Genomic DNA, 23,062 nt, shown 5'->3' with positions numbered 1-23,062 from the left:
ATTGGCTTTTTTTGAACTTCTCATAAATGGCATCCTAGTATATTTGCTTTTTTTGCAGCTCACTTGTTTCAGTCAATATTGTGAAGTTCTGTATTGAGAAAGGTACATATAAGTTGCCTGTTTGGTTGACATACAGCAATATGTTATACAACCATATAACTACTTATTTATCTGCTTTTCGTTTGATGGTCATTCAAACTATTTCTTGCTACGAAAAGTATAAACTATGTTACTCTGGGCTTTCTTGTATAATAAAGGCCTGCAAAATTTTCTTGAAGTCACACACTTAGAGGTTAAAGTATGGAACCAAATGAATGATGTTCAACTTTACAATATACTGAAAAGTTATCTTTCAGAGTGATTTTATCCAGCCATCTTACATCTTTATGCTCATACTGAGAGTTCTAGATAGGAGCTTTTGTTGGTTAATGAGTTGTAATAACTTCTCTATGTGGCCCATTTTCATTCTTAGGTGTGCCTTTTCATACACACACACACACACACACACACACACCCCACTGGTCCTTAAGCTTGTAAGTCTAATTTATTAAATTTCTCCTATATGGCTGGGGCTCTTCTGCTTCATTTAAGAAATCTTTCATACTGTAAATTCATGAAGACACTCTCTGAGATTGTCAAAGAGTTATTCTTTTGTCCTAGCCATAAGGCCTATAGTAATCTGGAAATTATTTGTGTATATAGTTTGATGTACTGATTTTTCATATGGAAATACAATCAACCCAATGCCCTTTACTGAAAAGACATTGCTATCCTTCATACTCATTATTGCTCCTAAGGTCCCCTGTTCCTGTGTTTGTTTCTGAGTTCTGTTTTGTTGCAGTAATAAAAGTGTCTAATCCTATTTTTAAACCATATAATCCATTGCAGAAGTTTTATATTGTTTTGATATCTGATATAGCAAGTCTCCCCATCTTGTTCTTGTTTAAATGTGATTTGCCTATTCTTGGCCCTTTGCACATCTTTATGTTACAAAATCCACTTTTGGAATACACCTTGAAGAACCTGATAAAAGGTTGGTTAGCATCTATATAAAAATTGGGGGAAGAAATTGCACTGTCACAATAGTGAGCATTCAAGTCCATGAACATCATATAACCTTCCACTTATTTTGATTTTCTTTATATTCTTTCAAAGCTATGTAGATTTTTAATGTAGAAATCTCATACATTTTTATTAGATTTATTACAAGGTATTTGGGAGTTTTAATGATATCATAATTTTTTAGAATTTAATTTTCTGTTTATTGCTGCTATATAGGAAAACAATAGATTTTTGTATAAAGGCATTTTTGTCAACAACTAGGATAACTCACTTATGCATTCTAATAATGTATGTAAAACCTCCTAAATTTTCTCCACAATCAGATCATCAGCAAATAATGAATTTATTTCTTTGTGATTGTTATACTTTCCTATTTTTCTCTTTAATGAATGGTCTATGAGTTTCAATATAAAGCTTAACAGAAGTGGTGATTGTGAGCATTCTTTTCCTAATTCTAAACTCAGAGTAAAAGCTATCAATATTCATCATTAAAAACAATGTTCATTAGAGTTTTTATTTTAATCACATTGAGGACACTCCTTTTATTCTTAGTTTACTAAGAGGGTTTAATCATGAATTGAATTCAGATGTCATCAAATGCTTCTTATGCACTGCTGAGTTAATTATACAGCCTTTTATTTGATGAAAGCGGAGAAATGCAGTGATTCTCTGGAATTTTAAACTGAAATTGCATTTCTGAAATAAAATGAACCTTATCATGGTATAGTAATCACTTTATGTATCACTAGTTTCTGTTGGTAGTTATATTGAGTAAGATTTTTCATTTATACCTGTAAATATTTTTAGCCTACAGCTTTCATTTTTCAATGTCCTCATATTTTGGCATCAAACTTTCAATGGATTCAGAATCAACTGAGGCATGTTCCCTACTTGTAATTTATTATATTTTATGTAAGATAGGTGTTATACCTTCTTTAAAGCTTCGAAAAATTCATTGCTGAAGCCCTTTGCCTTGTAATTTATCTTGTACATAGACTTCTAATTACAAATTCAATTTCTCTAATACTTACCAGCAAGTTGTAACTATACTTTTTATTATCAGTTTTAACAGTTTTATTTACCTTAGAACTGTCCCATTTTATCTCAATTTTCAAATTCGACATTGAGTTTTTTTAAATGTAGTTAATATTTAGTTAGATTCATCTATATAAATTGTTCATTTTTGCTCTTTAATGGATCTACGAGCTTGAATATGACATCAACATCCTTTTGCCTGAAGAGCAATCTTTGGTATTTACTGTAATGTGAATTCAGTTTTTGATTGTCTTAAAACTTCTCTATATATATTGTCAAAAAGTATTTCACCTAGCTGTAGACTTCTAGGTTGGCTCAACATTTATTTCAGCAATTTGAGTATTTCCCTTCATTCTCTTGTTTCCTTTTTCTTCTTCTTTTTCTTCTTTTTTTTTTTTTTTTTTGATGACAAGTAGTTAACTTCTCAATTTGCTGTAAATCTGAAAGTAATATTTTAACTTTATAATATGTATTTTTAAAAAGATTTTATTTATTTGAAAGTCAGAATTTCACAGAGAGAGGAGAGGCAAAGAGAGAGAGAGAGAGGTCTTCTATCCACTGGTTCACTCCCCATTTGGCAGCAACGGCTGGAGTTGCACCAATCCGAAGCCAGGAGCTTCTTCAGGGTCTTCCATGTGAGTGCAGGGGCCCAAGGACTTGGGCCATCCTCTACTGCTATCCCAGGCCATAGCAGAGAGTTGGATCGGAAGTGGAGCAGCCAGGTCTCAAACTGGCACCCATAAGGGATGCCAGCGCTTCAGGCTAGGTTGTTAACCTGCTGCGCCACAGCGCCGGCCCTGATAATATATAGTATATTTAATATTTAGTAATTTTGCCTTGGTGTACCCAAACACCAGGTTTGTGTGGTATTTTTTAAAACTATTTATTTATTATTTGAAAGAGAGAGAGAGAGAGAGGAGAGAGAGACGCAGGAAGAAAGAGATTTTCCAGCCTCTGGTTCACTCCCCAAATGGCCAAAACAGCTGGAGGTTGGACAGGCTGAATCCAGTAGCCAGAAACTTCTTCTGCATCTCCCACATGGATGCAGGGGCCCAAGCACCTGGGCCATCTACCACTGCTTTCCCCAGGAACATTAGCAGAGAGCTGAACTGCAAGAGGAGCAGCCAGGATTTGAACCAGTGCCCACATGGAATACATCTTCACAGGCTGCAGCTTAACCCCAGTGTTTCGTTTGTTGTTTTTTTTTTTTTTTTCAAACTTTTATTTAATGAATATAAATTCCCAAAGTACAGCTTATGGATTACAATGGCTTCCCCACCATAACGTCCCTCCCACCCGCAACCCTCCCCTTTCCTACTCCCTCTCCCCTTCCATTCACATCAAGATTCATTTTCAATTCTCTTTATATACAGAAGATCAGTTTAGCATACATTAAGTAAAGATTTCAACAGTTTGCTCCCACACAGAAACATGAAGTGAAAAATACTGTTTGAGTACTAGTTATAGCATTAAATCTCAATGTACAGCACACTAAGGACAAAGATCCTACATGAGGAGTAAGTGCACAGTGACTCCTGTTGTTGACTTAACAAATTGACACTCTTGTTTATGGCATCAGTAATCACCCTAGGCTCTTTTCATGAGCTGCCAAGGCTATGGAAGCCCCCTGAGTTCACTGACTCTGATCATATTTAGACAAGGCCCTGGTCAAAGTGGAAGTTCTCTCCTCCCTTCAGAGAAAGATACCTCCTTCTGTGATGACCCATTCTTTCCACTGGGATTTCACTCGCAGAGATCATTTATTTTTTTTTTTTCCCCAGAGTGTCTTGGCTTTCCATGCCTGAAATAGTCTCATGGGCTTTTCAGCTGGATCCGCATGCCTTAAGGGCTGATTCTGAGGCCAGAGTGCTGTTTAGGACATCTGCCATTCTATGGGTCTGCTGCGTATCTCACTTCCCATGTTGGATCATTCTCTCCCTTTTTTATTCTATCAGCTAGTATTTGCAGACATTATTTTTGTTTATGTGATCTCTTTGGTTCTTAGTCCTATCATTATGATCAATTGTGAACAGAAATTGATCACTGGGACTAGTGAGATGGCATTGGTACATGCCACCTTGATGGGATTGAATTGGAATCCCCTGGTATGTTTCTAACTCTACCGTTTGAGGTAAGTCAGCTTGAGCATGTCCCGAATTGCACATCTCTTCCCTCTCTTATTCCCACTCTTACATTTAACAGCAATCACTTTTCAGTTAAGTTTCAGCACTTAAGAAGAATTGTGTATTGATTACAGTATTCAACCAAAAGTATTAAGTAGAACAAACAAAAAAAATACTGGCCAGCACCGCGGCTCACTAGGCTAATCCTCCACCTTGCGGCGCCAGCACACCGGGTTCTAGTCCCGGTCAGGGCTCCGAATTCTGTCCCGGTTGCCCCTCTTCCAGGCCAGCCCTCTGCTGTGGCCAGGGAGTGCAGTGGAGGATGGCCCAAGTGCTTGGGCCCTGCATCTGCATGGGAGACCAGGAGAAGCACCTGGCTCCTGCCATCAGATCAGCGCGGTGCGCCGGCCGCAGTGCGCTGGCCGCGGCAGCCATTGGAGGGTGAACCAACGGCAAAGGAAGACCTTTCTCTCTGTCTCTCTCTCTCACTGTCCACTCTGCCTGTCAAAAAAAAAAAAAAAAAAACCAAGAGGGATAACATATCAAGTTGCTCATCAACAGTCAGGGTGAGGGCTGATCAAGTCACCGTTTCTCATAGTGTTCATTTCACTTTAACAGGTTTCCTTTTTGGTGCTCAGTTAGTTGTCCCCTATCAAGGAGAACAAGTGGTATTTGTCCCTTTGGGATTGGCTTATTACACTCAGCATAATGTTTTCCAAATTCCTAACAGGGATCACTTTTCATTTAAAATTTAAACACCTAAGAATAATTGTGTGTTAATTACAGAGTTCAACCAATGGTACTAGAACAAAAAAAAATACTAAAATGGATAAAGTATTACATTGTACATCAAGCGTCAGGACAAGAGCTGATCAAGTCACTGTTTCACATAGTGTCCATTTCATTTCAACAAGTTTCCCCCTTAGTGCTCAGTTAGTAGTCACCGATCAGGGAGAACATATGATATTTGTCCCTTTGGGACTGCCTCAATTCACTCAGCATGATGCTTTCCAAATTCCTCCATCTTGTTGCAAATGACCGGGTTTTGTTGTTTTTGACTGCTGTATAGTATTCTATAGAGTACATGTCCCATAATTTCTTTATCCAGTCTATTGTTGATGGGCATTTGGGTTGGTTCCAGGTCTTAGCTATTGTGAATTGAGCTGCAATAAACATTAATATGCAGACAGCTTGTTTGTTTGCCAATTTCATTTCCTTTGGGTAAATTCCAAGGAGTGGGATGGCTGGGTTGAATGGTAGGGTTATCTTCAGGTTTCTGAGGAATCTCCAGACTGACTTCCAAAGTGGCTAAACCAATTTGCATTCCCACCAACAGTGGGTTAGTGTCCCTTTTTCCCCACATCCTCTCCAGCATCTGTTGTTGGTAGATTTCTGAATGTGAGCCATTCTAACCAGGGTGAGTTGAAACCTCATTGTGGTTTTGATTTGCATTTCCCTGATTGCTAGTGATCTTGAACATTTTTTCATGTGTCTGTTGGCCATTTGGATTTCCTCTGTTGAAAAATGTCTATTGAGGTCCTTGGCCCATCTCTTAAGTGGGTTATTTTGTGATACTGTAGTTTTCTATTTTTCTTTTTCCTATATTCTTTTCAAAGTTAATTTACTTTTATATCATCTCCATTTGTATCTGTAGGACTTTCCACAGAAAATGAAACATGTTCAATAGGCTCTATATTAAAACTTTTAACAAATACCTTATATTACATGCTTATCTACTTCCCATTAATTCAAGGAACAATAATCATCTCTTTCTGCACTTAAATGCTATTTTGCCCAGTAATTTAGTACTATCTTATGTTTTCTAGACTCCATGAATTGTTATTGTTGTTTCATAAGGTCAAAGTTGATTCATATGTTAGCCAGTATCTTTACTCCTTACTCTTTCCTTTGTTTTCATTTCCTTCAACCTTTTTTTAAGGAGATTCTTTCTTCTTTTTTTAAGCCACACCCTTTAGAATTGTTGTTATTGACTCTTGGATGGTAAGCACAATTTTTATCAACATAAAGTGTTTTAATTTCATCCTGTTCTTTAAGTTCAGCTTCACAGGTCTGGGATTTACTTATTCAGATTTTTCTCTTTGATTGTTCTATTTGTAGCTTCCATTGTTGCTGTTGAGAAGTTACCCACAAATCTAGTTGTGGATATTCTGAACATAATTATTTTTTCTCTTTGGATACACTTAAGAACTTTGTCTATGGAGTATGATATCTTTACTAATGCCTGTTTCTTTGTTTTTATGATACAAGAAATTTGTTTTTCTTCATAAACTTGTACACTGTATTATTCATTAATTCTTAGAAATTCAACTATATCTCCAATCTGGGCCTATTTTCCCTATTAGCTTCCTTTGGAATTCTGTAATTATTTAAATCAGACCTTTCACATCCTTTAACTCTTTATATTTTTTAGTTCTTTTTTTCTTGGTGCTATATTTTGTGATATTTCTTTATTTCCATCCTCAAGTTTTATTAATTTTCTCTCAACTCTAATCTGAATTTTAATCTTCTTAGGTTTCACCTTTAGTACTAACTTTATAATCTGCATTTCTCTCAGTTGTTTTGTATTACAAATCTGCCTATCCATTTTTATTCTCTTGAATTTTTCTGTTATGTCTTTATACATGTTAAACATAGTTATTTTACATTTTGGAGTTATTTTTCATGTGGAATTGTTGTATTAGTGGGGCTTTTTCTTCCCTTTGGGAGATTTTATGCATGTTTCTTGTGTTCATTGCTTATCTTCATTAATAAAATTATGAACTCGTACTCAATGCAAATGCATGAGTAAAATGTTTGAGAGGGAAGTTAAACTGAAGGGGCATTCTTTCAGAGATTATTTTCTTGTGTTTATGCCAGGTAACTTGATTCTACCAACCCAGTTGCATTTTAAAGTGAAACCCGAGGATTTAAGTCCTTCCAGTCAGTGTAAGCTCAGGCTGTAAATACTTGAATATCAAGATTATCAACGCTCAGAAGGCACCCTCAGGACAGATGGCTACTTTGGAGATTGGTTAACCTTTCTGATTTCTTGCTTTCCTTTATTTTTAGCCTCTAAGAATTTCCCTTACTCTCTTGCCAGTTTAGCAATGTATTTCATTTTGTTTATTTTTAATTCTTTAGGAGTATTGTTTTTATACACTTTAGTTTCTAAAACTGTCAGCAGTGAGTTCACTCACTATTTTTAACCCTTTGAAATATGACATTAGTCAAACTGGTGCTACCAAACTATTCTTTTGAAGACAGCACTTACTTCATTGTTAATGCTTTCCTCAATGGGTGTTAATAGTCATTCAATTCTTGAAAGTTTCACTTCTTCTGTCTTTCAAACCCTGGGAACTTGTACTACTCATATATCTGCTTCAAACTTCCTTCTCATCATATAACATGTGCTTACCTACTAGTCCATATGTTACCTTTCTCCACTTCTCTACACTACAGCTTTCTTTGATGGTTACATTCAATCTCAGAACTTCAGTTACCACTGGGGAGACATAGTAGATGATGGAGGGGGTTTGAATTATAGGTACAATATCCGAGTTAGAAAGAATAAGTTCCTGGTGTTATATGGCATAGTTAGGTGACTATAGTTCACAATAACTTATTAGGTATTTTATAAACAAGTAAAAGAGGGGAGCTCCCGGATACAATCATAAAGTCAAGACAAGGAAGGGAAAATGAGGAGTATCCTGACTTGATCAGTACATCTGTGTGTATATGTATAGAAATATAATTCTGTGGCCCTTATATATATATACACAATTATTATTAATTAAATTTTAAAATAAAAATTAAAAAGTAGCTCATTTAAATGAAAAAGTCTAAACATCTTAGTCTAATATGATAATTCAGCACAGTATTTTGGACATAAGGCTTGAATGCCGGGCTAGTTCATCAAATGTACCTAAATTCAAACTAACTTGCCTCCAACTAGTTTCTCTTCCTGTGTTCCCAACCTCCATTAGTAGGACACCAGGAACCCATTTGTGAAATTCCAGGATGATTCTTGCTGCTTCCCAAATACTTTAAGTCTTACAACATCTTGATTTGCACACATAATCTTGATGCATCCCACAAATTTTCCTTTTTAAAAAAACAAATCAGACCATTGCCTCCAAATTGAACACTCAAAATGCCTCCAACATTTCCTGATTCCTAATTTTATTCTTATCCCTCCCTCAAACTAGAAGCAACCTTTTACTTCTCAGAATTCCAAGAGTACAAATATGGTTGTGTTCTTCCATTGTTCTCAAAGATGCTAAAATTCTCTCCATATAAAATTATATAATTTCATAATGTATAAATGTATTTTGGATAATAAGATTACTTATTGATGTTTATTGTCTCACACATTTTATTCTGATAATTTGCCTTTTAATGGATTTTTTCCTTGGGGAAAGCATCTCATTGATTTTCCTTTATGTTCTTCCAAACTCATAAAACAATACTGATTGTTGATTAGATACATTATTTAAAATTGAGTTTCTAACTGATTTTTATATGTAGTATTTCTATCTTCTAATCTCTTTTATAACTAATTTTAAAATAATTTTCATAAATCTCAGTTAGAAACATGCTACATATTGCCAATGATTGTATTTTTTTCTAGAGGAAAAAACTGAACGTTAGCTCACACTGTTGTGATGGAGAACCTTGCCTCAGTCTGCTGTTGCAAAGCTGTCTTGCAATATTTCCCTTCTCATGCCCTGAAAGCCACTTAGAATAAATTATGTTTATGCCTCACATACACAAATATAAACATCCTTCTCAGTTCTGTTGCTCCATCTTAAGTGTACTTCCCTGCATCTCCAAGAAAAGAGAAGTTTGCCTGCTTAAGATCCTAGGCTTTAGTTCTGACAGATACAGGTTTGAAACCCAGACCCAGTGTTTTCATCTGACAAATGATCTTGGCCCCTTTTAGTTCTGGTTTCTTCTGATGTCAAATTAGGATAGTAATAGTGGCCCTCTTCGTGGAATTGCTGTGATTATTTCAGAATCCATGTACATTTGTCTAGCAGAACCTGATCTAAGACATCAGAAAGCTGCTGTTGCTGTTACCAATGCCACCACTTTTCACTCACAGTCAAAAAAATTAGTCATTAGACCCTGAGAAACTGACTACAGGCATACTGATCGGATAGAAAACATTCACATCTATGTCCCATCTTGCCAGCATCAAGAGAATCAGGAACACTTCACATCAGCTATCCAGTTGTCACTCGTTTCTAGTAAGCAGAGCTGAACACTGACTGTAAGAGAGTCCAGGCCTCTTTGACCAGAAGGAAGATAGAATCAAGATTGTAAACTCCAACCCACAACATCTACCACCCGCTCACTTCCAATGCTACTCCAAGTGGTTAATTTTCCTCACTGAAAGTAATTGTTCCTCTTCACTTCTTAAGGTTGCTGATTTTCAACCCTCACTGAACATCAGAACCACGTAAGAATTGGGGGAAAAATGACTTATTTTCAGTCCCATCCCCAGAAATTCCAATTTAATCAATTTGGAGTGGAGATTCACTTGGCAATTTTTGAAATTTGAATGTGTACCCAATGTTTAGAGCTTTGCTCTAAATGCTTATAACCTTTCATTTCATTTCTCCTTTTAATTTTCATAAGATTTAATTTCGTTTCTCCTTTTCATTTTCTAACTTTTATTTAGCTATTTATAAAATGTCATTACTCGTCCTACTAAATTATAAGCTCTCTGCATATGGGATGTGAGTCTAATCTATTTTCACATGTTTTATAATTTCTAGCAGATATTTTTGCAACTCACATTTTACACGTCTACTGAATGCATGAGTAAAGGAATGGTGCCTTATGAACAAGAGCATGCACAAGAAACATGGCATTCAGTCCTGGCCTCTTTCTAGCTTGATATGATCTTAAACGTATTTGTGAGTGTATTCCTTCTGTCCATCATAGTAAAAATGCAAGTGAGTACACTCACAACATTAGTAACTCACCACTTGACACAAAATTATATCTGCTTTTAAAGTAACACCAAAGAAACAACATTCTCAGCTATGGAAAGTATTATGAATAAATGTACATGCTTCTTGGTAGAAAAATCTAAAGGAAAGAACTAGAAAATAAGTCAAGTACATTCATGTCATTGGATTTCTGTGCTGTTCATTTCTGTCCATATTCTTTTTTTTTAAAGATCTTATTTATTTATTTGAGAGATAAAGTTACAGTGAGAGGGAGACAGAGAGAAAGGTCTTTCTTCCGTTAGTTCACTCCCCAGGTGGCAGCAAGGCCGGAGCTGCGCCGATCCGAAGCTAGGAGCCAGGAGCTTCTTCTAGGTCTCCCAGGTGGGTGCAGGAGCCCAGGGACTTGGCCCATCTTCTACTGCTTTCCCAGGCCACAGCAGAGAGCCAGATTCAAAGAGGAGCAGCTGGGACACGAACCAGCACCCATATGGGATGCCGGCGCTGCAGGTGGAGGATTAACCTACTGTGCCACGGGCATAAGCCCCTCTGTCCATATTCTTTGGTACATGAATACACCTCTAAATGAATCATTTAAAGTCTTAATATGCAATGATAAAAATTTTGGGTTCAAATGTTGTATCAATTTCAGAATGACTTTGAGAGAAGTTTGAAAAGAATATCTAAATGATATATCCCAAGTGAATGATTAGCCTTTCTAGATTCACTTCTAAAAACACTGAATGCTGCCCAATGAGGTACATCATTAATATTAATAGTTCTTGTGAGTCATAATTATGAATCAGTTTTGCTTAAGGACATTGTATACTTAAAAGCAAAAACGTTGCCAGTATCATTGACAAATGAACACCCAGAGAGGGATTCCTGAGGTAAGAATCACATGCTCCTCATCCTCTTTACTATGGCTTTAATTATTAACGAGTGATTCAAAACAAGCCATTTGGCCTGCCCTCTTGGGCACATTCCATGAATTTTTAAAGTATTAATGTTAGCGAGTAAGAAGTGGAGAAAGTCTAGTGTGATGCTTTGGAAAACAATAGAGTAATAAAAAGTAATCTCACTGAAAAAGTTTATAGTTACCTCTTCTGTCTGCCTATTTAGAACTACGATGTTAGAGGTTTATATAGCTTCAAAAAGCTTTGAAGGTTCAAGGTTTCCTTTTTCCTTAATGTGTCCTCGTGAGACTTGTCCCTCAAGACTTACCATTTTGCAACTTCAGATACAAACCTGTGCCATTCTCTTACCTGTCTTTTCCTCTTCCTTAATAAGTCAAAATTAATCCTTTCGTCTTTCTATCCTTCCTTCCTTCCTTCATTCCTTCTTCCTTCTTCCTTCCCTCTCTCCCTCCCTCCCTCCCTTCCTTCCTTCCTTTCAAGAGATTTTCAAGTTGAATTTCTTTAATATTCCTAGAAATGTCTCATCTCATTCTTCCTTCCATTAGTTCTCTAAGAAATCTACATAGTTCTAATAAAATTTATATCATTTATATGACTATAACACTTGTTTTTTAAGAAACTATTTGAATGTATTCACATTGCCACAGTTAAGTGATAGACTTTATATTTAATATTGCTAAGAAACTAAGCTGGGGCCAGTGCTGTGGCATAGCAGGTAAAGCTGCTGCCTGCAGTGCCAGCATCCCATATGGACACCAGTTCAAGTTCTGGCTGCTCCACTTCCTATCCAGCTCTCTGCTATGGCCTGGGAAAGAAGTAGAAGTTGGCCCAAGTCCTCCGGCCCCTGCACCCACGTGGGAGACCCAGAAGAAGCTCCTGGCTCCTGGCTTCAGATCGGCACAGCTCTGGTCACTGTGGCTAATTAGGGAGTAAACCAGTCGATGGAAGACCTCTCTCTCCCTCTCTCTTTCTCTGCTCCTCCTCCTCTCTCTGTGTAACTGACTTTCAAAATAAGTAAATATTTTTTAAAAAAGAAAGAAACTAAGGTAATGGAATCCAGACTTTTTAAGGGCAGAGATTTCAAATATTCAAATATCACTGAGTAAGCACTCAATAAATGTTTATTTGGACTAAATAACTGCTCTCATTGTATAGTCCCATAAAGCAAATTCAAAATGTTTTTGATATAATAGGCTGATTCCATTCTCCCACTACCCAACTCCTTGGTGTTGCTTTTATAAAACAGAATTGAATAAGAAGTGGTCATTTCCTTTTGAAAAATGAAGAGTCCTGGTCTGTTCTTTTAAGAATTTTCTATGGAGCAAGGCTTATTATGTCATTACAATAGAAATAGAGGAAAGATCATCCAGTCTTAACTTTTTTTGAATTTTATTTATTTATTTATTTATTTATTTGAGAAAGAGAGACAGAGACAGACATGGAGAGATCTTCTATCCACTGATTCATTCCCCAAATGGCTGCAACAGTCAAGACTGGGCCAGATCAAAACCAGGAGCTAAGAACTCAACCTCTGTTTCCCACATGGGTGGCAGGAACTTAGGTATTTGAGTGGTTATCAGCTGCTGCCTCTGAGGGCGCAAATCAGCAGGAAGCTGAGATCAGGGATGGAGCTGGGCTCGAAGCCAGGTACTCTGGACTGTTGGGCCAAACAGTCCATCCCAGACAGTTTTAAGCAGAAATGTGATATGATCAGATTTCTTTATCAGCAGAATCTTACTCGTTGTATAGGAAAGGATGCAGGACTGGAGCTGAGACCATTTGGAAAGTTGTGGAATCCTGGAGAGAGTTGATAGAGGTGAGGGCTCGGGAAGTTAGGAAGCTCTTGTGTTCCAAGAACACGTGATAGATTTGACTGTACTTGTGCCTGGGTCTACATAATGGGGGGACTTAATCATAAATATTTACACTCATGTATTAGATTATTAATTTTTCTTCCTCTTTCTGAAAAAATTGAAGAATGCATATTTTTCACAAAAATTACATTTTAAGTATATTTTCTAAATTTTAAATATGAAACTTACATAAACTTCTCTTGTTTTAACCTCATCCATATCTCTGTTAAATCTTATTTTTATTCTAGGTGCTCCATATTAATATATTTTCATTTGTTTTTGGGTATATACACCAAAGATTTACCCATGCCAGCATTTCACAAATGAGTATTCCATGGAACACTAGCGCTGCTTCAGACTTTGCTTGTGACTTTCATTTATAGTTTCTTACATTTAAATGTGCTCAGTCTTTATTCTCTTATTATAAGCATAATGTTTTTATCTAATAGTAATATTGCTACTCTTTTTTAAGATTTATTTATTTACTTGAAAATCAGAGTTACACAGAGAGAGGAGAGGCAGAGAGAGAGAGGTCCTCCATCCGCTGTTCACTCCCCAGCTAGCCACAATGGCCAGAGCTCTGCCAATCCAAAGCCAAGAGCCAGGAGCTTCCTCCGGGTCTCCCACGTAGGCACAGGGGCCCAAGGACTTGGGCCAACTATCACCGTTCTCCCAGGCCATTGCAGAGAGCCAGATCGGAAGTGGGGCAGCTGGGTCTCGAACTGGCGCCCATCTAAGATGCCGGTGCCCCAGACCAGGGCGTTAACACACTACGCCACAGCGCTGGCCCCAACATATGACCTTTTATGACTGACTTCTTTCACTTAACATAGTGTTTTTAAGCTTCATCTACATTGTAGGATGAATATTCATGTATAAGTTTTTTTAATAGACATGTTTTCACTTCTTTTAAGTATATGCATAAGAGTGAAATTTCTGGTTCATATCATAATTCTGTGTTTAATCTCTTGAAAAGCTGACAGGCTGTTTTCCAAAGTTGTTGTCCCATTTTACCATCCTCCCAGCAGTGTATGAGGGTTATAATTTCTCCACACTTCACCAAATCTTCTTACTAACTTTTTTTTTTTTAAAGTCTATCATGTACTTGACTGTGCCTCTCCAATTTCGTATGTGAAAGCCCTAATTGACAGTGTGACTGTATTTGGAGATGAGTTGGAATTTCTGTGTAAATAACTAAAGTTAAGTGAGGTCACAAGGGTAAGACCCTAACCCAATATGATTGAAATCCTTATGAGAAGGAAGAGATACCCGGGGTGTATAAGCATAGAGGAAAAGGCCATTTGCAGACACAGTAAGAGAAGATTAGGAAAACCAAGCCTGCCAAAACCTTGATCTTGGACATCCAGCCTCCTCAACTGTGAGAAAACAAATTTCTATTATTTAAGCCACCCAGTCTATGGCATTTTGTTACCTCAGCCCTAGCAGCTACTGCAGCATTGTAGTAGGTGTGGAATGATGGTGTGCTTTTCCAGTCTTAACTTCAGACTTTTAATCAGATCACCCCAAGAGACACAGGTACTGTGTTTACAGTGTTGTTTAAAATAAACAATGGAAGTACGACCAGTTTTGTAATCTTTGTTGTTTTTAATTTTACTATGTACTAAAAGTATCATGAAAAAGAAGTAGCCTAAAAGTTTCCACCCCCAACATGCTTCATGGTGCCATTATTTACATCTAAGGCTATATACATTATTAACAATGAAAATGACATCTTTCATATTCAGCAATGAGTGTTAAAGATGCTTACCTTATTTCACTATTAAAAGATAAACACTTGATCACAGTAAATGTGTAAATGTGGAAGAGGCATTTAAAACCTTTCAAGGGAATTAGATCTACTCCCCTGCTTTTTCTGGCATCTAGCAACCCTTTGAATGTGTTTGTACTCACTGGAAAGGGACATTTCTGTGAAATTAATCAGATAGGGAATTCAATGTTCCTTGCTGGACGATTCTGGCCATGTTCCATTGGGAACTTTCTAGTCTGAATTTTCATCTATCCTGGGAAAAGACCCACATCTTCCACATCTCTGTCTTTTTTCTGCTTATAAGCAAAGAGCAGTACAGTGAAACTGCTATACACAGAATGAGTAAGAATGTGTATTTTTCCCCAGAAACCTTTTATTTAAGGTATACAAACTTTGTGCATTTCAAAAATACAGCTTTAGGAACACAGTGATAGTGATTCTTCCCATCATATCCACCCTCCCACTTTCACTCCCACCCTTCTTCCTCTTCTCTCTCCTATAACCGTTCTTATTTTTTGCTAAGATTTATTTTTGATCTAAGATCAATTAACTTTATACTAAGGAAAGATTTCAACAAATAGTATAAAAAAACTGTTCTTCAACAGTTTTTAATTTCCCTTTTGATTTTTTTTTACGACCCACTATTCATTCAAGAGTATACTGTTCAGTCTCCATGTGTTTGCTGTGTTCTAAAGACTCTCAAGTTGTTGATCTTCAGCTTCACTCCCCTGTGGTCTGAGAAGGTGCATGGTATGATTTCGATTCCTTTGAATTTGTTGAGACTTGCTTTATAGCCTGGCCTGTGGCCTATCTTAGAGAAAGTTCCATTCACTGGTGAGAAGAATGTATATTCTGCTACTGTAGGATGAAAAGTTCTGTAGATACCCATTAGGTCCATTTGGTCTATAGTGTCGATTAACTATATTAACTTGCTGATTTTCTTTTCTTTCTTTCTTTCTTTCTTTCTTTCTTTCTTTCTTTCTTTCTTTCTTTCATTCTTTCTTTCTTTCTTTCATTCTTTCTTTCTTTCTTTTTTTTGACAGGCAGAGTTAGAGAGAGAGAGAGAGAGAGACAGAGACAGAGACAGAGAGAAAGGTCTTCCTTCCGTTGGTTCACCCCCAAAATGGTTGTGACGGCCAGTGTGCTGCGCTGATCTGAAGTCAGGAGCCAGGTGCTTCCTCCTGGTCTCCCATGCGGGTGCAGGGCCCAAGTACTTGGGCTGTCCTCCACTGCCTGCCCAGGCCACAGCAGAGAGCTGGACTGGAAGAGGAGCAACCAGGACAGAACCGGCATACCTAATGGGACTAGAACCTGGGGTGCCGGCGCTGCAGGTGGAGGATTAGCTTAGTGAGCCGCGGCTCCAGCCCTCCTTGCTGATTTTCTGTCTGGTTGATCTGTCCATTGCTGAATGTGGGGTATTGAAGTTCTACATTATACTATATGGGAGTCTATGTCTCCCTTTAGATCCATCAATATTTCTTTTAAATAACTAGGTGTTCTGTGATTATGTGCATATACATTTATCATAGTCACATCTTCCTGTTTAATTGATCCCTTAATCATTACACAGTGTTTTCTTTGTCTCTTTTAACAGTTTGTGTGTTAAAGTTTATTTTATCTGATATTAGGATGGCTACACCAGCAGTTTTTTGGTTTCTGTTATCATGGAATATGTTTTTCCATCCTTTCGCTTTCAGTTTGTGTGTATCTTTGTTGGTGAGATGTGTTTCTTGTAGGCAGCAAATAGATGGGTGTTGTTTTGGTTTTTTGTTCTTTTTCCATTCAACCAATCTGTAACTTTTAACTGGAGAGTTGAGGCCATTTACATTCAAGGTGACTATTGATAAGTAATGACATGGCCCTGCCATTTTTCCATAAATATTCCTATTGTTTACTGTGGATTTCCTTTGTACCTTTACTGGGAAAATTTCTATCTTCACCTTCTTTCATAGTGTTTCTGCATTTCTGTGTGTAGCCCATTCTTAAGTATCTTTTATAAGGCTGGATGAGTGGTACCAAATTATTTCAATTTCTGTTTGTTATGGAAGGTCTTTATTTCACCTTCATTTATAAATAAGAGCTTTATAGGGTACAGTATTCTGGGTTGACAGTTTTTTTTCTCTCAAGACTTGGAATATTTTGATAGTAGATTTCCAACATTGTTTTTTAGTTTTCTAATTTTTTCTTCTATTTCTTTTTCTTCATCTGACTGTAAAATTTCCAGATATTTGTCTTCTAACTTGGATATTCTTATTTCTGCCTCACCAATTCTGTTGTTAAGGCTTTCCATCACATTTTTTATTTGTTTTATTGAATTCTTCATTTCCAATACTTCCTTTTTTTAATTTTTTTTTTTTGGACAGGCAGAGAGGACAGTGAGAGAGAGAGACAGAGAGAAAGGTCTTCCTTTTCGCCGTTGGTTCACCCTTCAATGGCTGCCGCGGCCGGCACGCTGCAGCCAACACACCGCGCTGATCCGATGGCAGGAGCCAGGTACTTCTCCTGGTCTCCCATGGGGTGCAGGGCCCAAGCACTTGGGCCATCCTCCACTGCACTCCCTGGCCACAGCAGAGAGCTGGCCTGGAAGAGGGGCAACCGGGACAGAATCCGGCGCCCCAACCGGGACTAGAACCCGGTGTGCTGGCGCCACAAGGCAGAGGATTAGCCTAGTGAGCCGCGGCGCCGGCCCAATACTTCCTTTTGATTTCTCTTTCAAATTTCAATTTCATGAGAAAATTTTTTTCATATCATGTATGTATTTCTTTAGATCATGAATTTGATTCTGATTACTTCTAAGTAATCCTATGAACAATTTTTTGAATCCTGTTCCTGACATTTCTTCAATCTCTTCATTTTCACATTTTAGTATTGAAGTGTTATTGTGTTCCTTTGGGGACATAATGTTGTCTTCCTTGTTCTTGTTTCTTGAATTGCTGCATTTATTTTTAGGCATTTATGGGGATACTTGCTTGTTTATTTTTTTCCTGTGATGGCTTTTATGTTTGGTCTTTGTCTCTGGATTCGTGAAGTGTCTGCTCTTTCAGTGAATACCTTGAGGCATATGCTGGGTGTGGCCAGGGAGCTCTGTTCAGTGCTCCAGGGTGAGGGGAGTGTCCAAGATGACTTCCAAATTTCTTCTTAGTCTTCTTCTTTTTTTTTTTTTTTAATCAGAGGGGATGCTTGCTCAGCTCTATTGGCATAGTCACCCTCACCTCCTTTCCTCCAAGAAGACCAATGCCTGGGTGCTAGCCTCAGTGAGTACAATATTCATCTTCATTGCACACAAAGAATCTGTGCAGTCCTCAGTTTGAGCAAAGATCCCACAGCAATGACCCTCACCAGGGAATCAGGGAGCACTGAGTGTGTGGAGCCACCCAGAGTGACTGCCCAAAGACCCAGATATATCCTGTACACTCACACAGTCAGGAGCACCCAGCCCCCTGTCAATTCTCCCAGCCAGACTCAGGCATCTCCTCCTGGCTGGTTGCTGAGGGCATGGACAGAAGCTGACACGGCTGTTACATATGTCTAAAATGGTGCCTGCCCACTCAGCTAGCTACAGTATACTGGTGCTGGGTGGTTGGGGAGAGAAAAATTGGCCCCCTTTTTTTTCCTCTAGGTTGGCAGGTGTACTGTCCCCCACAGGGCTCCCAGCCAAGCTCTTCCTGCAGCTTTATTGCCAGTGGCTTGGGCTGCTGCAGTCTGGTCTTACCTCACTCTCCAAAGCTGATGCTGAGGCTCTTGGCTGCTGGGGTCCTAAATTGTGCACGTCCTTCTAATTAGCGTCGAGTTTCCTCTGCCATTTTCCCCCTAACTTTTCCCTGAGACTCCAGTCCCTCCAGGTTTTTTTAACCATCTTCCCTTAGACTAGAACAGTAAGCTCCCTCCTTATTCTGCCGTCTTGATGCCTCTCCAACAATGTGTATTAAGCAAAACATCCTGCTGGATAATAGAGGAGGCAAAATACGTAAGAAAAACAGTTAAATGTAATAAAATCAAGCTACCAAAAATACTGTAAAAGGCATCATATAAATTAGCTGGTTTTCTGTTTTTGCTAAAACTAAAAGAATTTACAGTAGAGGATTAGAAAATATTTGCAGCTTCAAATAAATTATTGTAAATCTTCTTTGCAAGGAATATCCATGTGACTGCTTTTGGAAACAATGAAAGTTCATGCACAATATTTAATTAAGACATTTGAAGTCTATATATTTTGTTTCATAATGGCATCCATAAATTTATAAAATAATGAGAATTCTTATTCTGGTTTGGCTCTATGTTTCATATGGGTTTTTTATTCTGTAAGATGCTAATGCTATTTTTTATGCTATCTACCTGTTACTTTAGCCCTAAAGCCTGAAGAAACCTGTAGCACTTGTCTACCCTTCATTGTTTTATCTGTACTTCTACATTTAGAAAATTTCTCAATACTAGTCACAAAGACTAACATTTGAATTAAATCCTACCTACTGAAGAGTTTTATTTAGTTGGCCTGGTGTGAAACATTTAAGCAGAATTTTTCAGAAGACCCAAGCTAGCAAATATAAAAAATAAAAAAGCAGAAATGTTGGAGCCTCACTATATTTAAGATGATTGAGGCCACAGGCAAAAACATGATACCCAAATGAGGTATATGGAAAATAAAGACATATAGGATTGATGTGAAGAGCTCTAAGTAAGTACCCAGTAAAGATTATAGGAATAAAAGAATGCAGAAGAAAATTATAATGCACACAATTATTAATTTTATTTGCATTGAAGTGAATTTAATTTCTCTCAAGCTCCCCCTCCAGAACTCTCCAGCAAAGTTGTGTTATGACAGTAAAAACCCTATTGGGGCCAGCGCTGTGGTGCAGCAGGTTAGCACCCTGGCCTGAAGTGCCAGCATCCCATATGGGCTCTGGTTCAAGACCCAGCTGCTCCTCTTCTGATCCAGCTCTCTGCTTTGGCCTGGGAGAGCAGTGGAAGATGGCCCAAGTACTTGGGCCCCTCCACCTGCATTGGAGACCCCAAAAAGCTTGGGTTCAGATCAGTGCAACTCCGGCCATTGTGGCCAATTGGGGAGTGAACCATCAGATGGAAGACCTACCTCTTTCTCTCTCTCTCTCTCTGTCTCTTTCTCTCTCTCTCTCTCTCTCTCTCTGCCTCTCCTCTCTCTATGTATCTCTGACTTTCAAATAAATAAATAAATCTTTTTTTAAAAAAAGCCCTATCAATCACATAAACAAGACTAGTCTCTGCTAATATTAACTGATAGAATTTAAAAGGAGAGAACAATCCAACATGGGAAGCGGGATACACAGCAGACTCATAGAATGGCAGATGTCTTAAATAGCACTCTGGCCTCAGAATCAGCCCTTAAGGCATTTGGATCCAGCGAAAAAGCCCATGAGAGTATCTCAGGCATGGAAAGCCAAGACACTCTGGCAAAAAAAAATCTAAATGAAAGATCTCTGTAAGTGAGAACCCAGTGGAAAGAACAGGCCATCAAAGAAGGAGGTACCTTTCTCTGAAGGGAGGAGAGAATCAGAGTTGGTGAACTCAAAAGTCTTCCATAGCCTTGGCAGCCCATAACAAGAGCCTCGGGTGATTACGACGCCATAAGCAAGAGTGTCAATTGTTAAATCAACAACAGGAGTCACTGTGCACTTACTCCCCATGTAGGATCTCTGTCCTTAATATGTTGTACTATGTGAATTAATGCTATAACTAGTACTCAAACAGTACTTTACACTTTGTGTTTCTGTGTGGGTGCAAACTGTTGAAATATTTACTTAATTTATACTAAATTGATCTTCTGTATATAAAGATAATTGAAAATGAATCTTGATGTGAATGGGATGGGAGAGGGAGCAGGAGATGGGTGTGTTGCAGATGGGAGGGAAGTTATGGGGGGGGAGCCACTGTAATCCAAAATCTTTACTTTGGAAATTTATATTTATTAAATAAAAGTTTTAAAAAGCCCTATCAACAGTTCATATTCATATTCTTAAGGTGAAGCCATGCTATTTCAACAAATAACATATTTTCCTTGACTTTCACATTAGCTCATGATGAATACAAGATGTTTTTCATAATCTGGCTGTTGGCTTGATGTATTTTTTTTAAGCAAAACACACAGGAACAGCCAAGATTTAGAGTAGGCTTTACTAAATCACTCCAAGTATCACCATGACTATAAACATATTTTCCTAAAGTAATAGAGTTTTGCTTAAGGAAAATATGAATTCATTCAAATGATTCATTCACATTGTATTATGGGTTTATCATTTAAAAACAAAAGTTTTTTTTTACATACGTGAATTGTTTTCTTATTTACAGGATCTAACCAAAATGATGGCTACTCAGTTTGATTGTCAATATTGTACAACCTCACTCCTGGGAAAGAAGTATGTCCTAAAGGATGATAATCCATACTGTGTCTCCTGTTATGATCGTATCTTCTCCAACTATTGTGAGAAGTGCAAAGATCCAATTGAATCAGATTCCAAGGTATGTTTCACCTCAATTCACAGAATTACTACATGTGAGCAACAGATAATTGCTTTTGAATACTTCTTTGCCTTTAGTTACTTTTATACTACTTGATATAAGAATCTTAGAAGTTACCATTAATACTGTCCCAGCCATTATGCTTAGTGCTCTGAAATACAACATATATCTGAATCCTAAAGTGATCTTATGAGGTAGTTTAGAATGCTAACAATTAAAGAGGTTAAGCTATTTCTGGAATGGTATGGATATAAGTAGAGTTCTAAAAAATTAAAGGTATAAAGATTCAAAGTCTGTGTTTTCTGACTTAAAAATTAGCATCTACACTAAACCACATTGTACCCTGTCTGATACCTCCCACCTATACCACCCATTCCTCTATGTGCCTGCCTTCCTTCCTTCCTTCCTTCCTTCCTTCCTTCCTTCCTTTCTTCCTACCTTCCTTCCTTCCATGCCTCCTTCCTTCCTACATATCCCTTTTTTGTCATTGCTTTAGTTAGGTAGTGTTATTTTTGCTTGTTAAGCTGAAAGAATAATAGAATATTGCAACCAAAAAATAAAAAGCCCTTGCATGAAAAAACTTTTTTGAAGTTTATAAAAGGAAATTGGGAAAATCTGAAGAAATAAGAGTCAGCTTATTTTCCAAGTGCCTTTAGTGACCAACCAAGAAAGCCTTAGGCTCTAATTCTTAATAATCCAGAATCTTCTTTTAATGGGTAACAGTATCAGTAACAGTTTTCCCTCAAGCCATTAACATAATCTACTGGTGCTAGAGTCCCAGGAGTGTTCAGTCTCTTCTTATAAAATGACCAGTTTTGTCACAAACACATTTAATCAGCTTCTACTTACTGTTTCAAAGGATCTTTGTTACAAAGGCCGGCACTGGCATGAAGGATGCTTCAAGTGCTCCAAATGCAATTACTCATTGGTGGAAAAGCCTTTTGCTGCCAAGGATGAGCGCCTGCTATGCACAGAGTGCTATTCTAACGAGTGCTCCTCTAAGTGCTTCCATTGCAAGAGGACCATCATGCCTGGTAAGTTCTCAAGGGACCTCTGGTCTCTAACTGTAGCTGCAGGGCTGCTCATTAAGTGCCAGCCACAATACCGTGGGTTTGAGAAAGATACCTTTTTGCTCTTCCTTGATTGCATTTAGTAGATTTTAGAAATGAAAGATTGTAGGCCGGCGCTGCGGCTCACTAGGCTAATCCTCCGCCTTGCGGCGCCGGCACACCGGGTTCTAGTCCCGGTCGGGGCGCCGGATTCTGTCCCAGTTGCCCCTCTTCCAGGCCAGCCCTCTGCTGTGGCCAGGGAGTGCAGTGGAGGATGGCCCAGGTGCTTGGGCCCTGCACCCCATGGGAGACCAGCAAAAGCACCTGGCTCCTGGCTCCTGCCATCGGATCAGCGCGGTGCGCTGGTCGCAGCGCCGGCCACGGCAGCCATTGGAGGGTGAACCAACGGCAAAGGAAGACCTTTCTCTCTGTCTCTCTCTCTCACTGTCCACTCTGCCTGTCAAAAAAAAAAAAAAAAGAAATGAAAGATTGTTCATTCATCATTCTTGAAAAGGTAAATTACAGTGTTTGGATATCTTCAGGATAAACCTAATTCAAAGAAACATTCTAAACCAGAACCTGAGCCACAGAGTAAAGATAAAATACATACCAGTAACATTATACCAAATGCCCTGACCTAGACATAACCAATGGTATCAGGGAGAATGGTTCACTGGAGGCTGGCATTGTGGTGCAATGGATTGGACCTCTGCCTGCAATGCTAGCATCCCATATCAGAGCACTGGTTGGAGTCCTGGATGTTCTGCTTCAATCCAACTATCTGCTAATGCACGAGGAAAACAGTGGAGGAT

The 23,062-nt window shown here is 38.2% G+C and overlaps 1 protein-coding gene across 11 annotated transcripts in view; it reads left to right on the top strand.

Moving 5' to 3' along the window:
* The window catches only part of FHL5 (four and a half LIM domains 5), a 57,730-nt gene that overhangs the window by 20,799 nt on the left and 13,869 nt on the right, over positions 1-23,062 (top strand). For 6 of the 11 annotated variants that reach the window (XM_070074634.1, XM_002714592.5, XM_008263234.4 and 3 more), the window contains 2 exons: positions 21,031-21,201; positions 22,061-22,235. In XM_070074634.1, the coding sequence (XP_069930735.1) occupies positions 21,043-21,201; positions 22,061-22,235 (334 nt within the window). In that variant the 5' untranslated portion in view covers positions 21,031-21,042. Of the gene's footprint in view, positions 1-15,363; positions 15,460-17,880; positions 17,964-21,030; positions 21,202-22,060; positions 22,236-23,062 lie in introns of all 11 variants that reach the window. The other 5 variants (XM_051855450.2, XM_070074630.1, XM_051855452.2 and 2 more) reach the window with 2 other exon arrangements.

This window comes from Oryctolagus cuniculus, chromosome 5, assembly GCF_964237555.1.
Source record: "Oryctolagus cuniculus chromosome 5, mOryCun1.1, whole genome shotgun sequence".
Classification (NCBI taxonomy): domain Eukaryota; kingdom Metazoa; phylum Chordata; class Mammalia; order Lagomorpha; family Leporidae; genus Oryctolagus; species Oryctolagus cuniculus.
The sequence above is the reverse complement of the archived record's forward strand: the minus strand, read 5'-3'. Positions and strand labels throughout refer to the sequence as shown.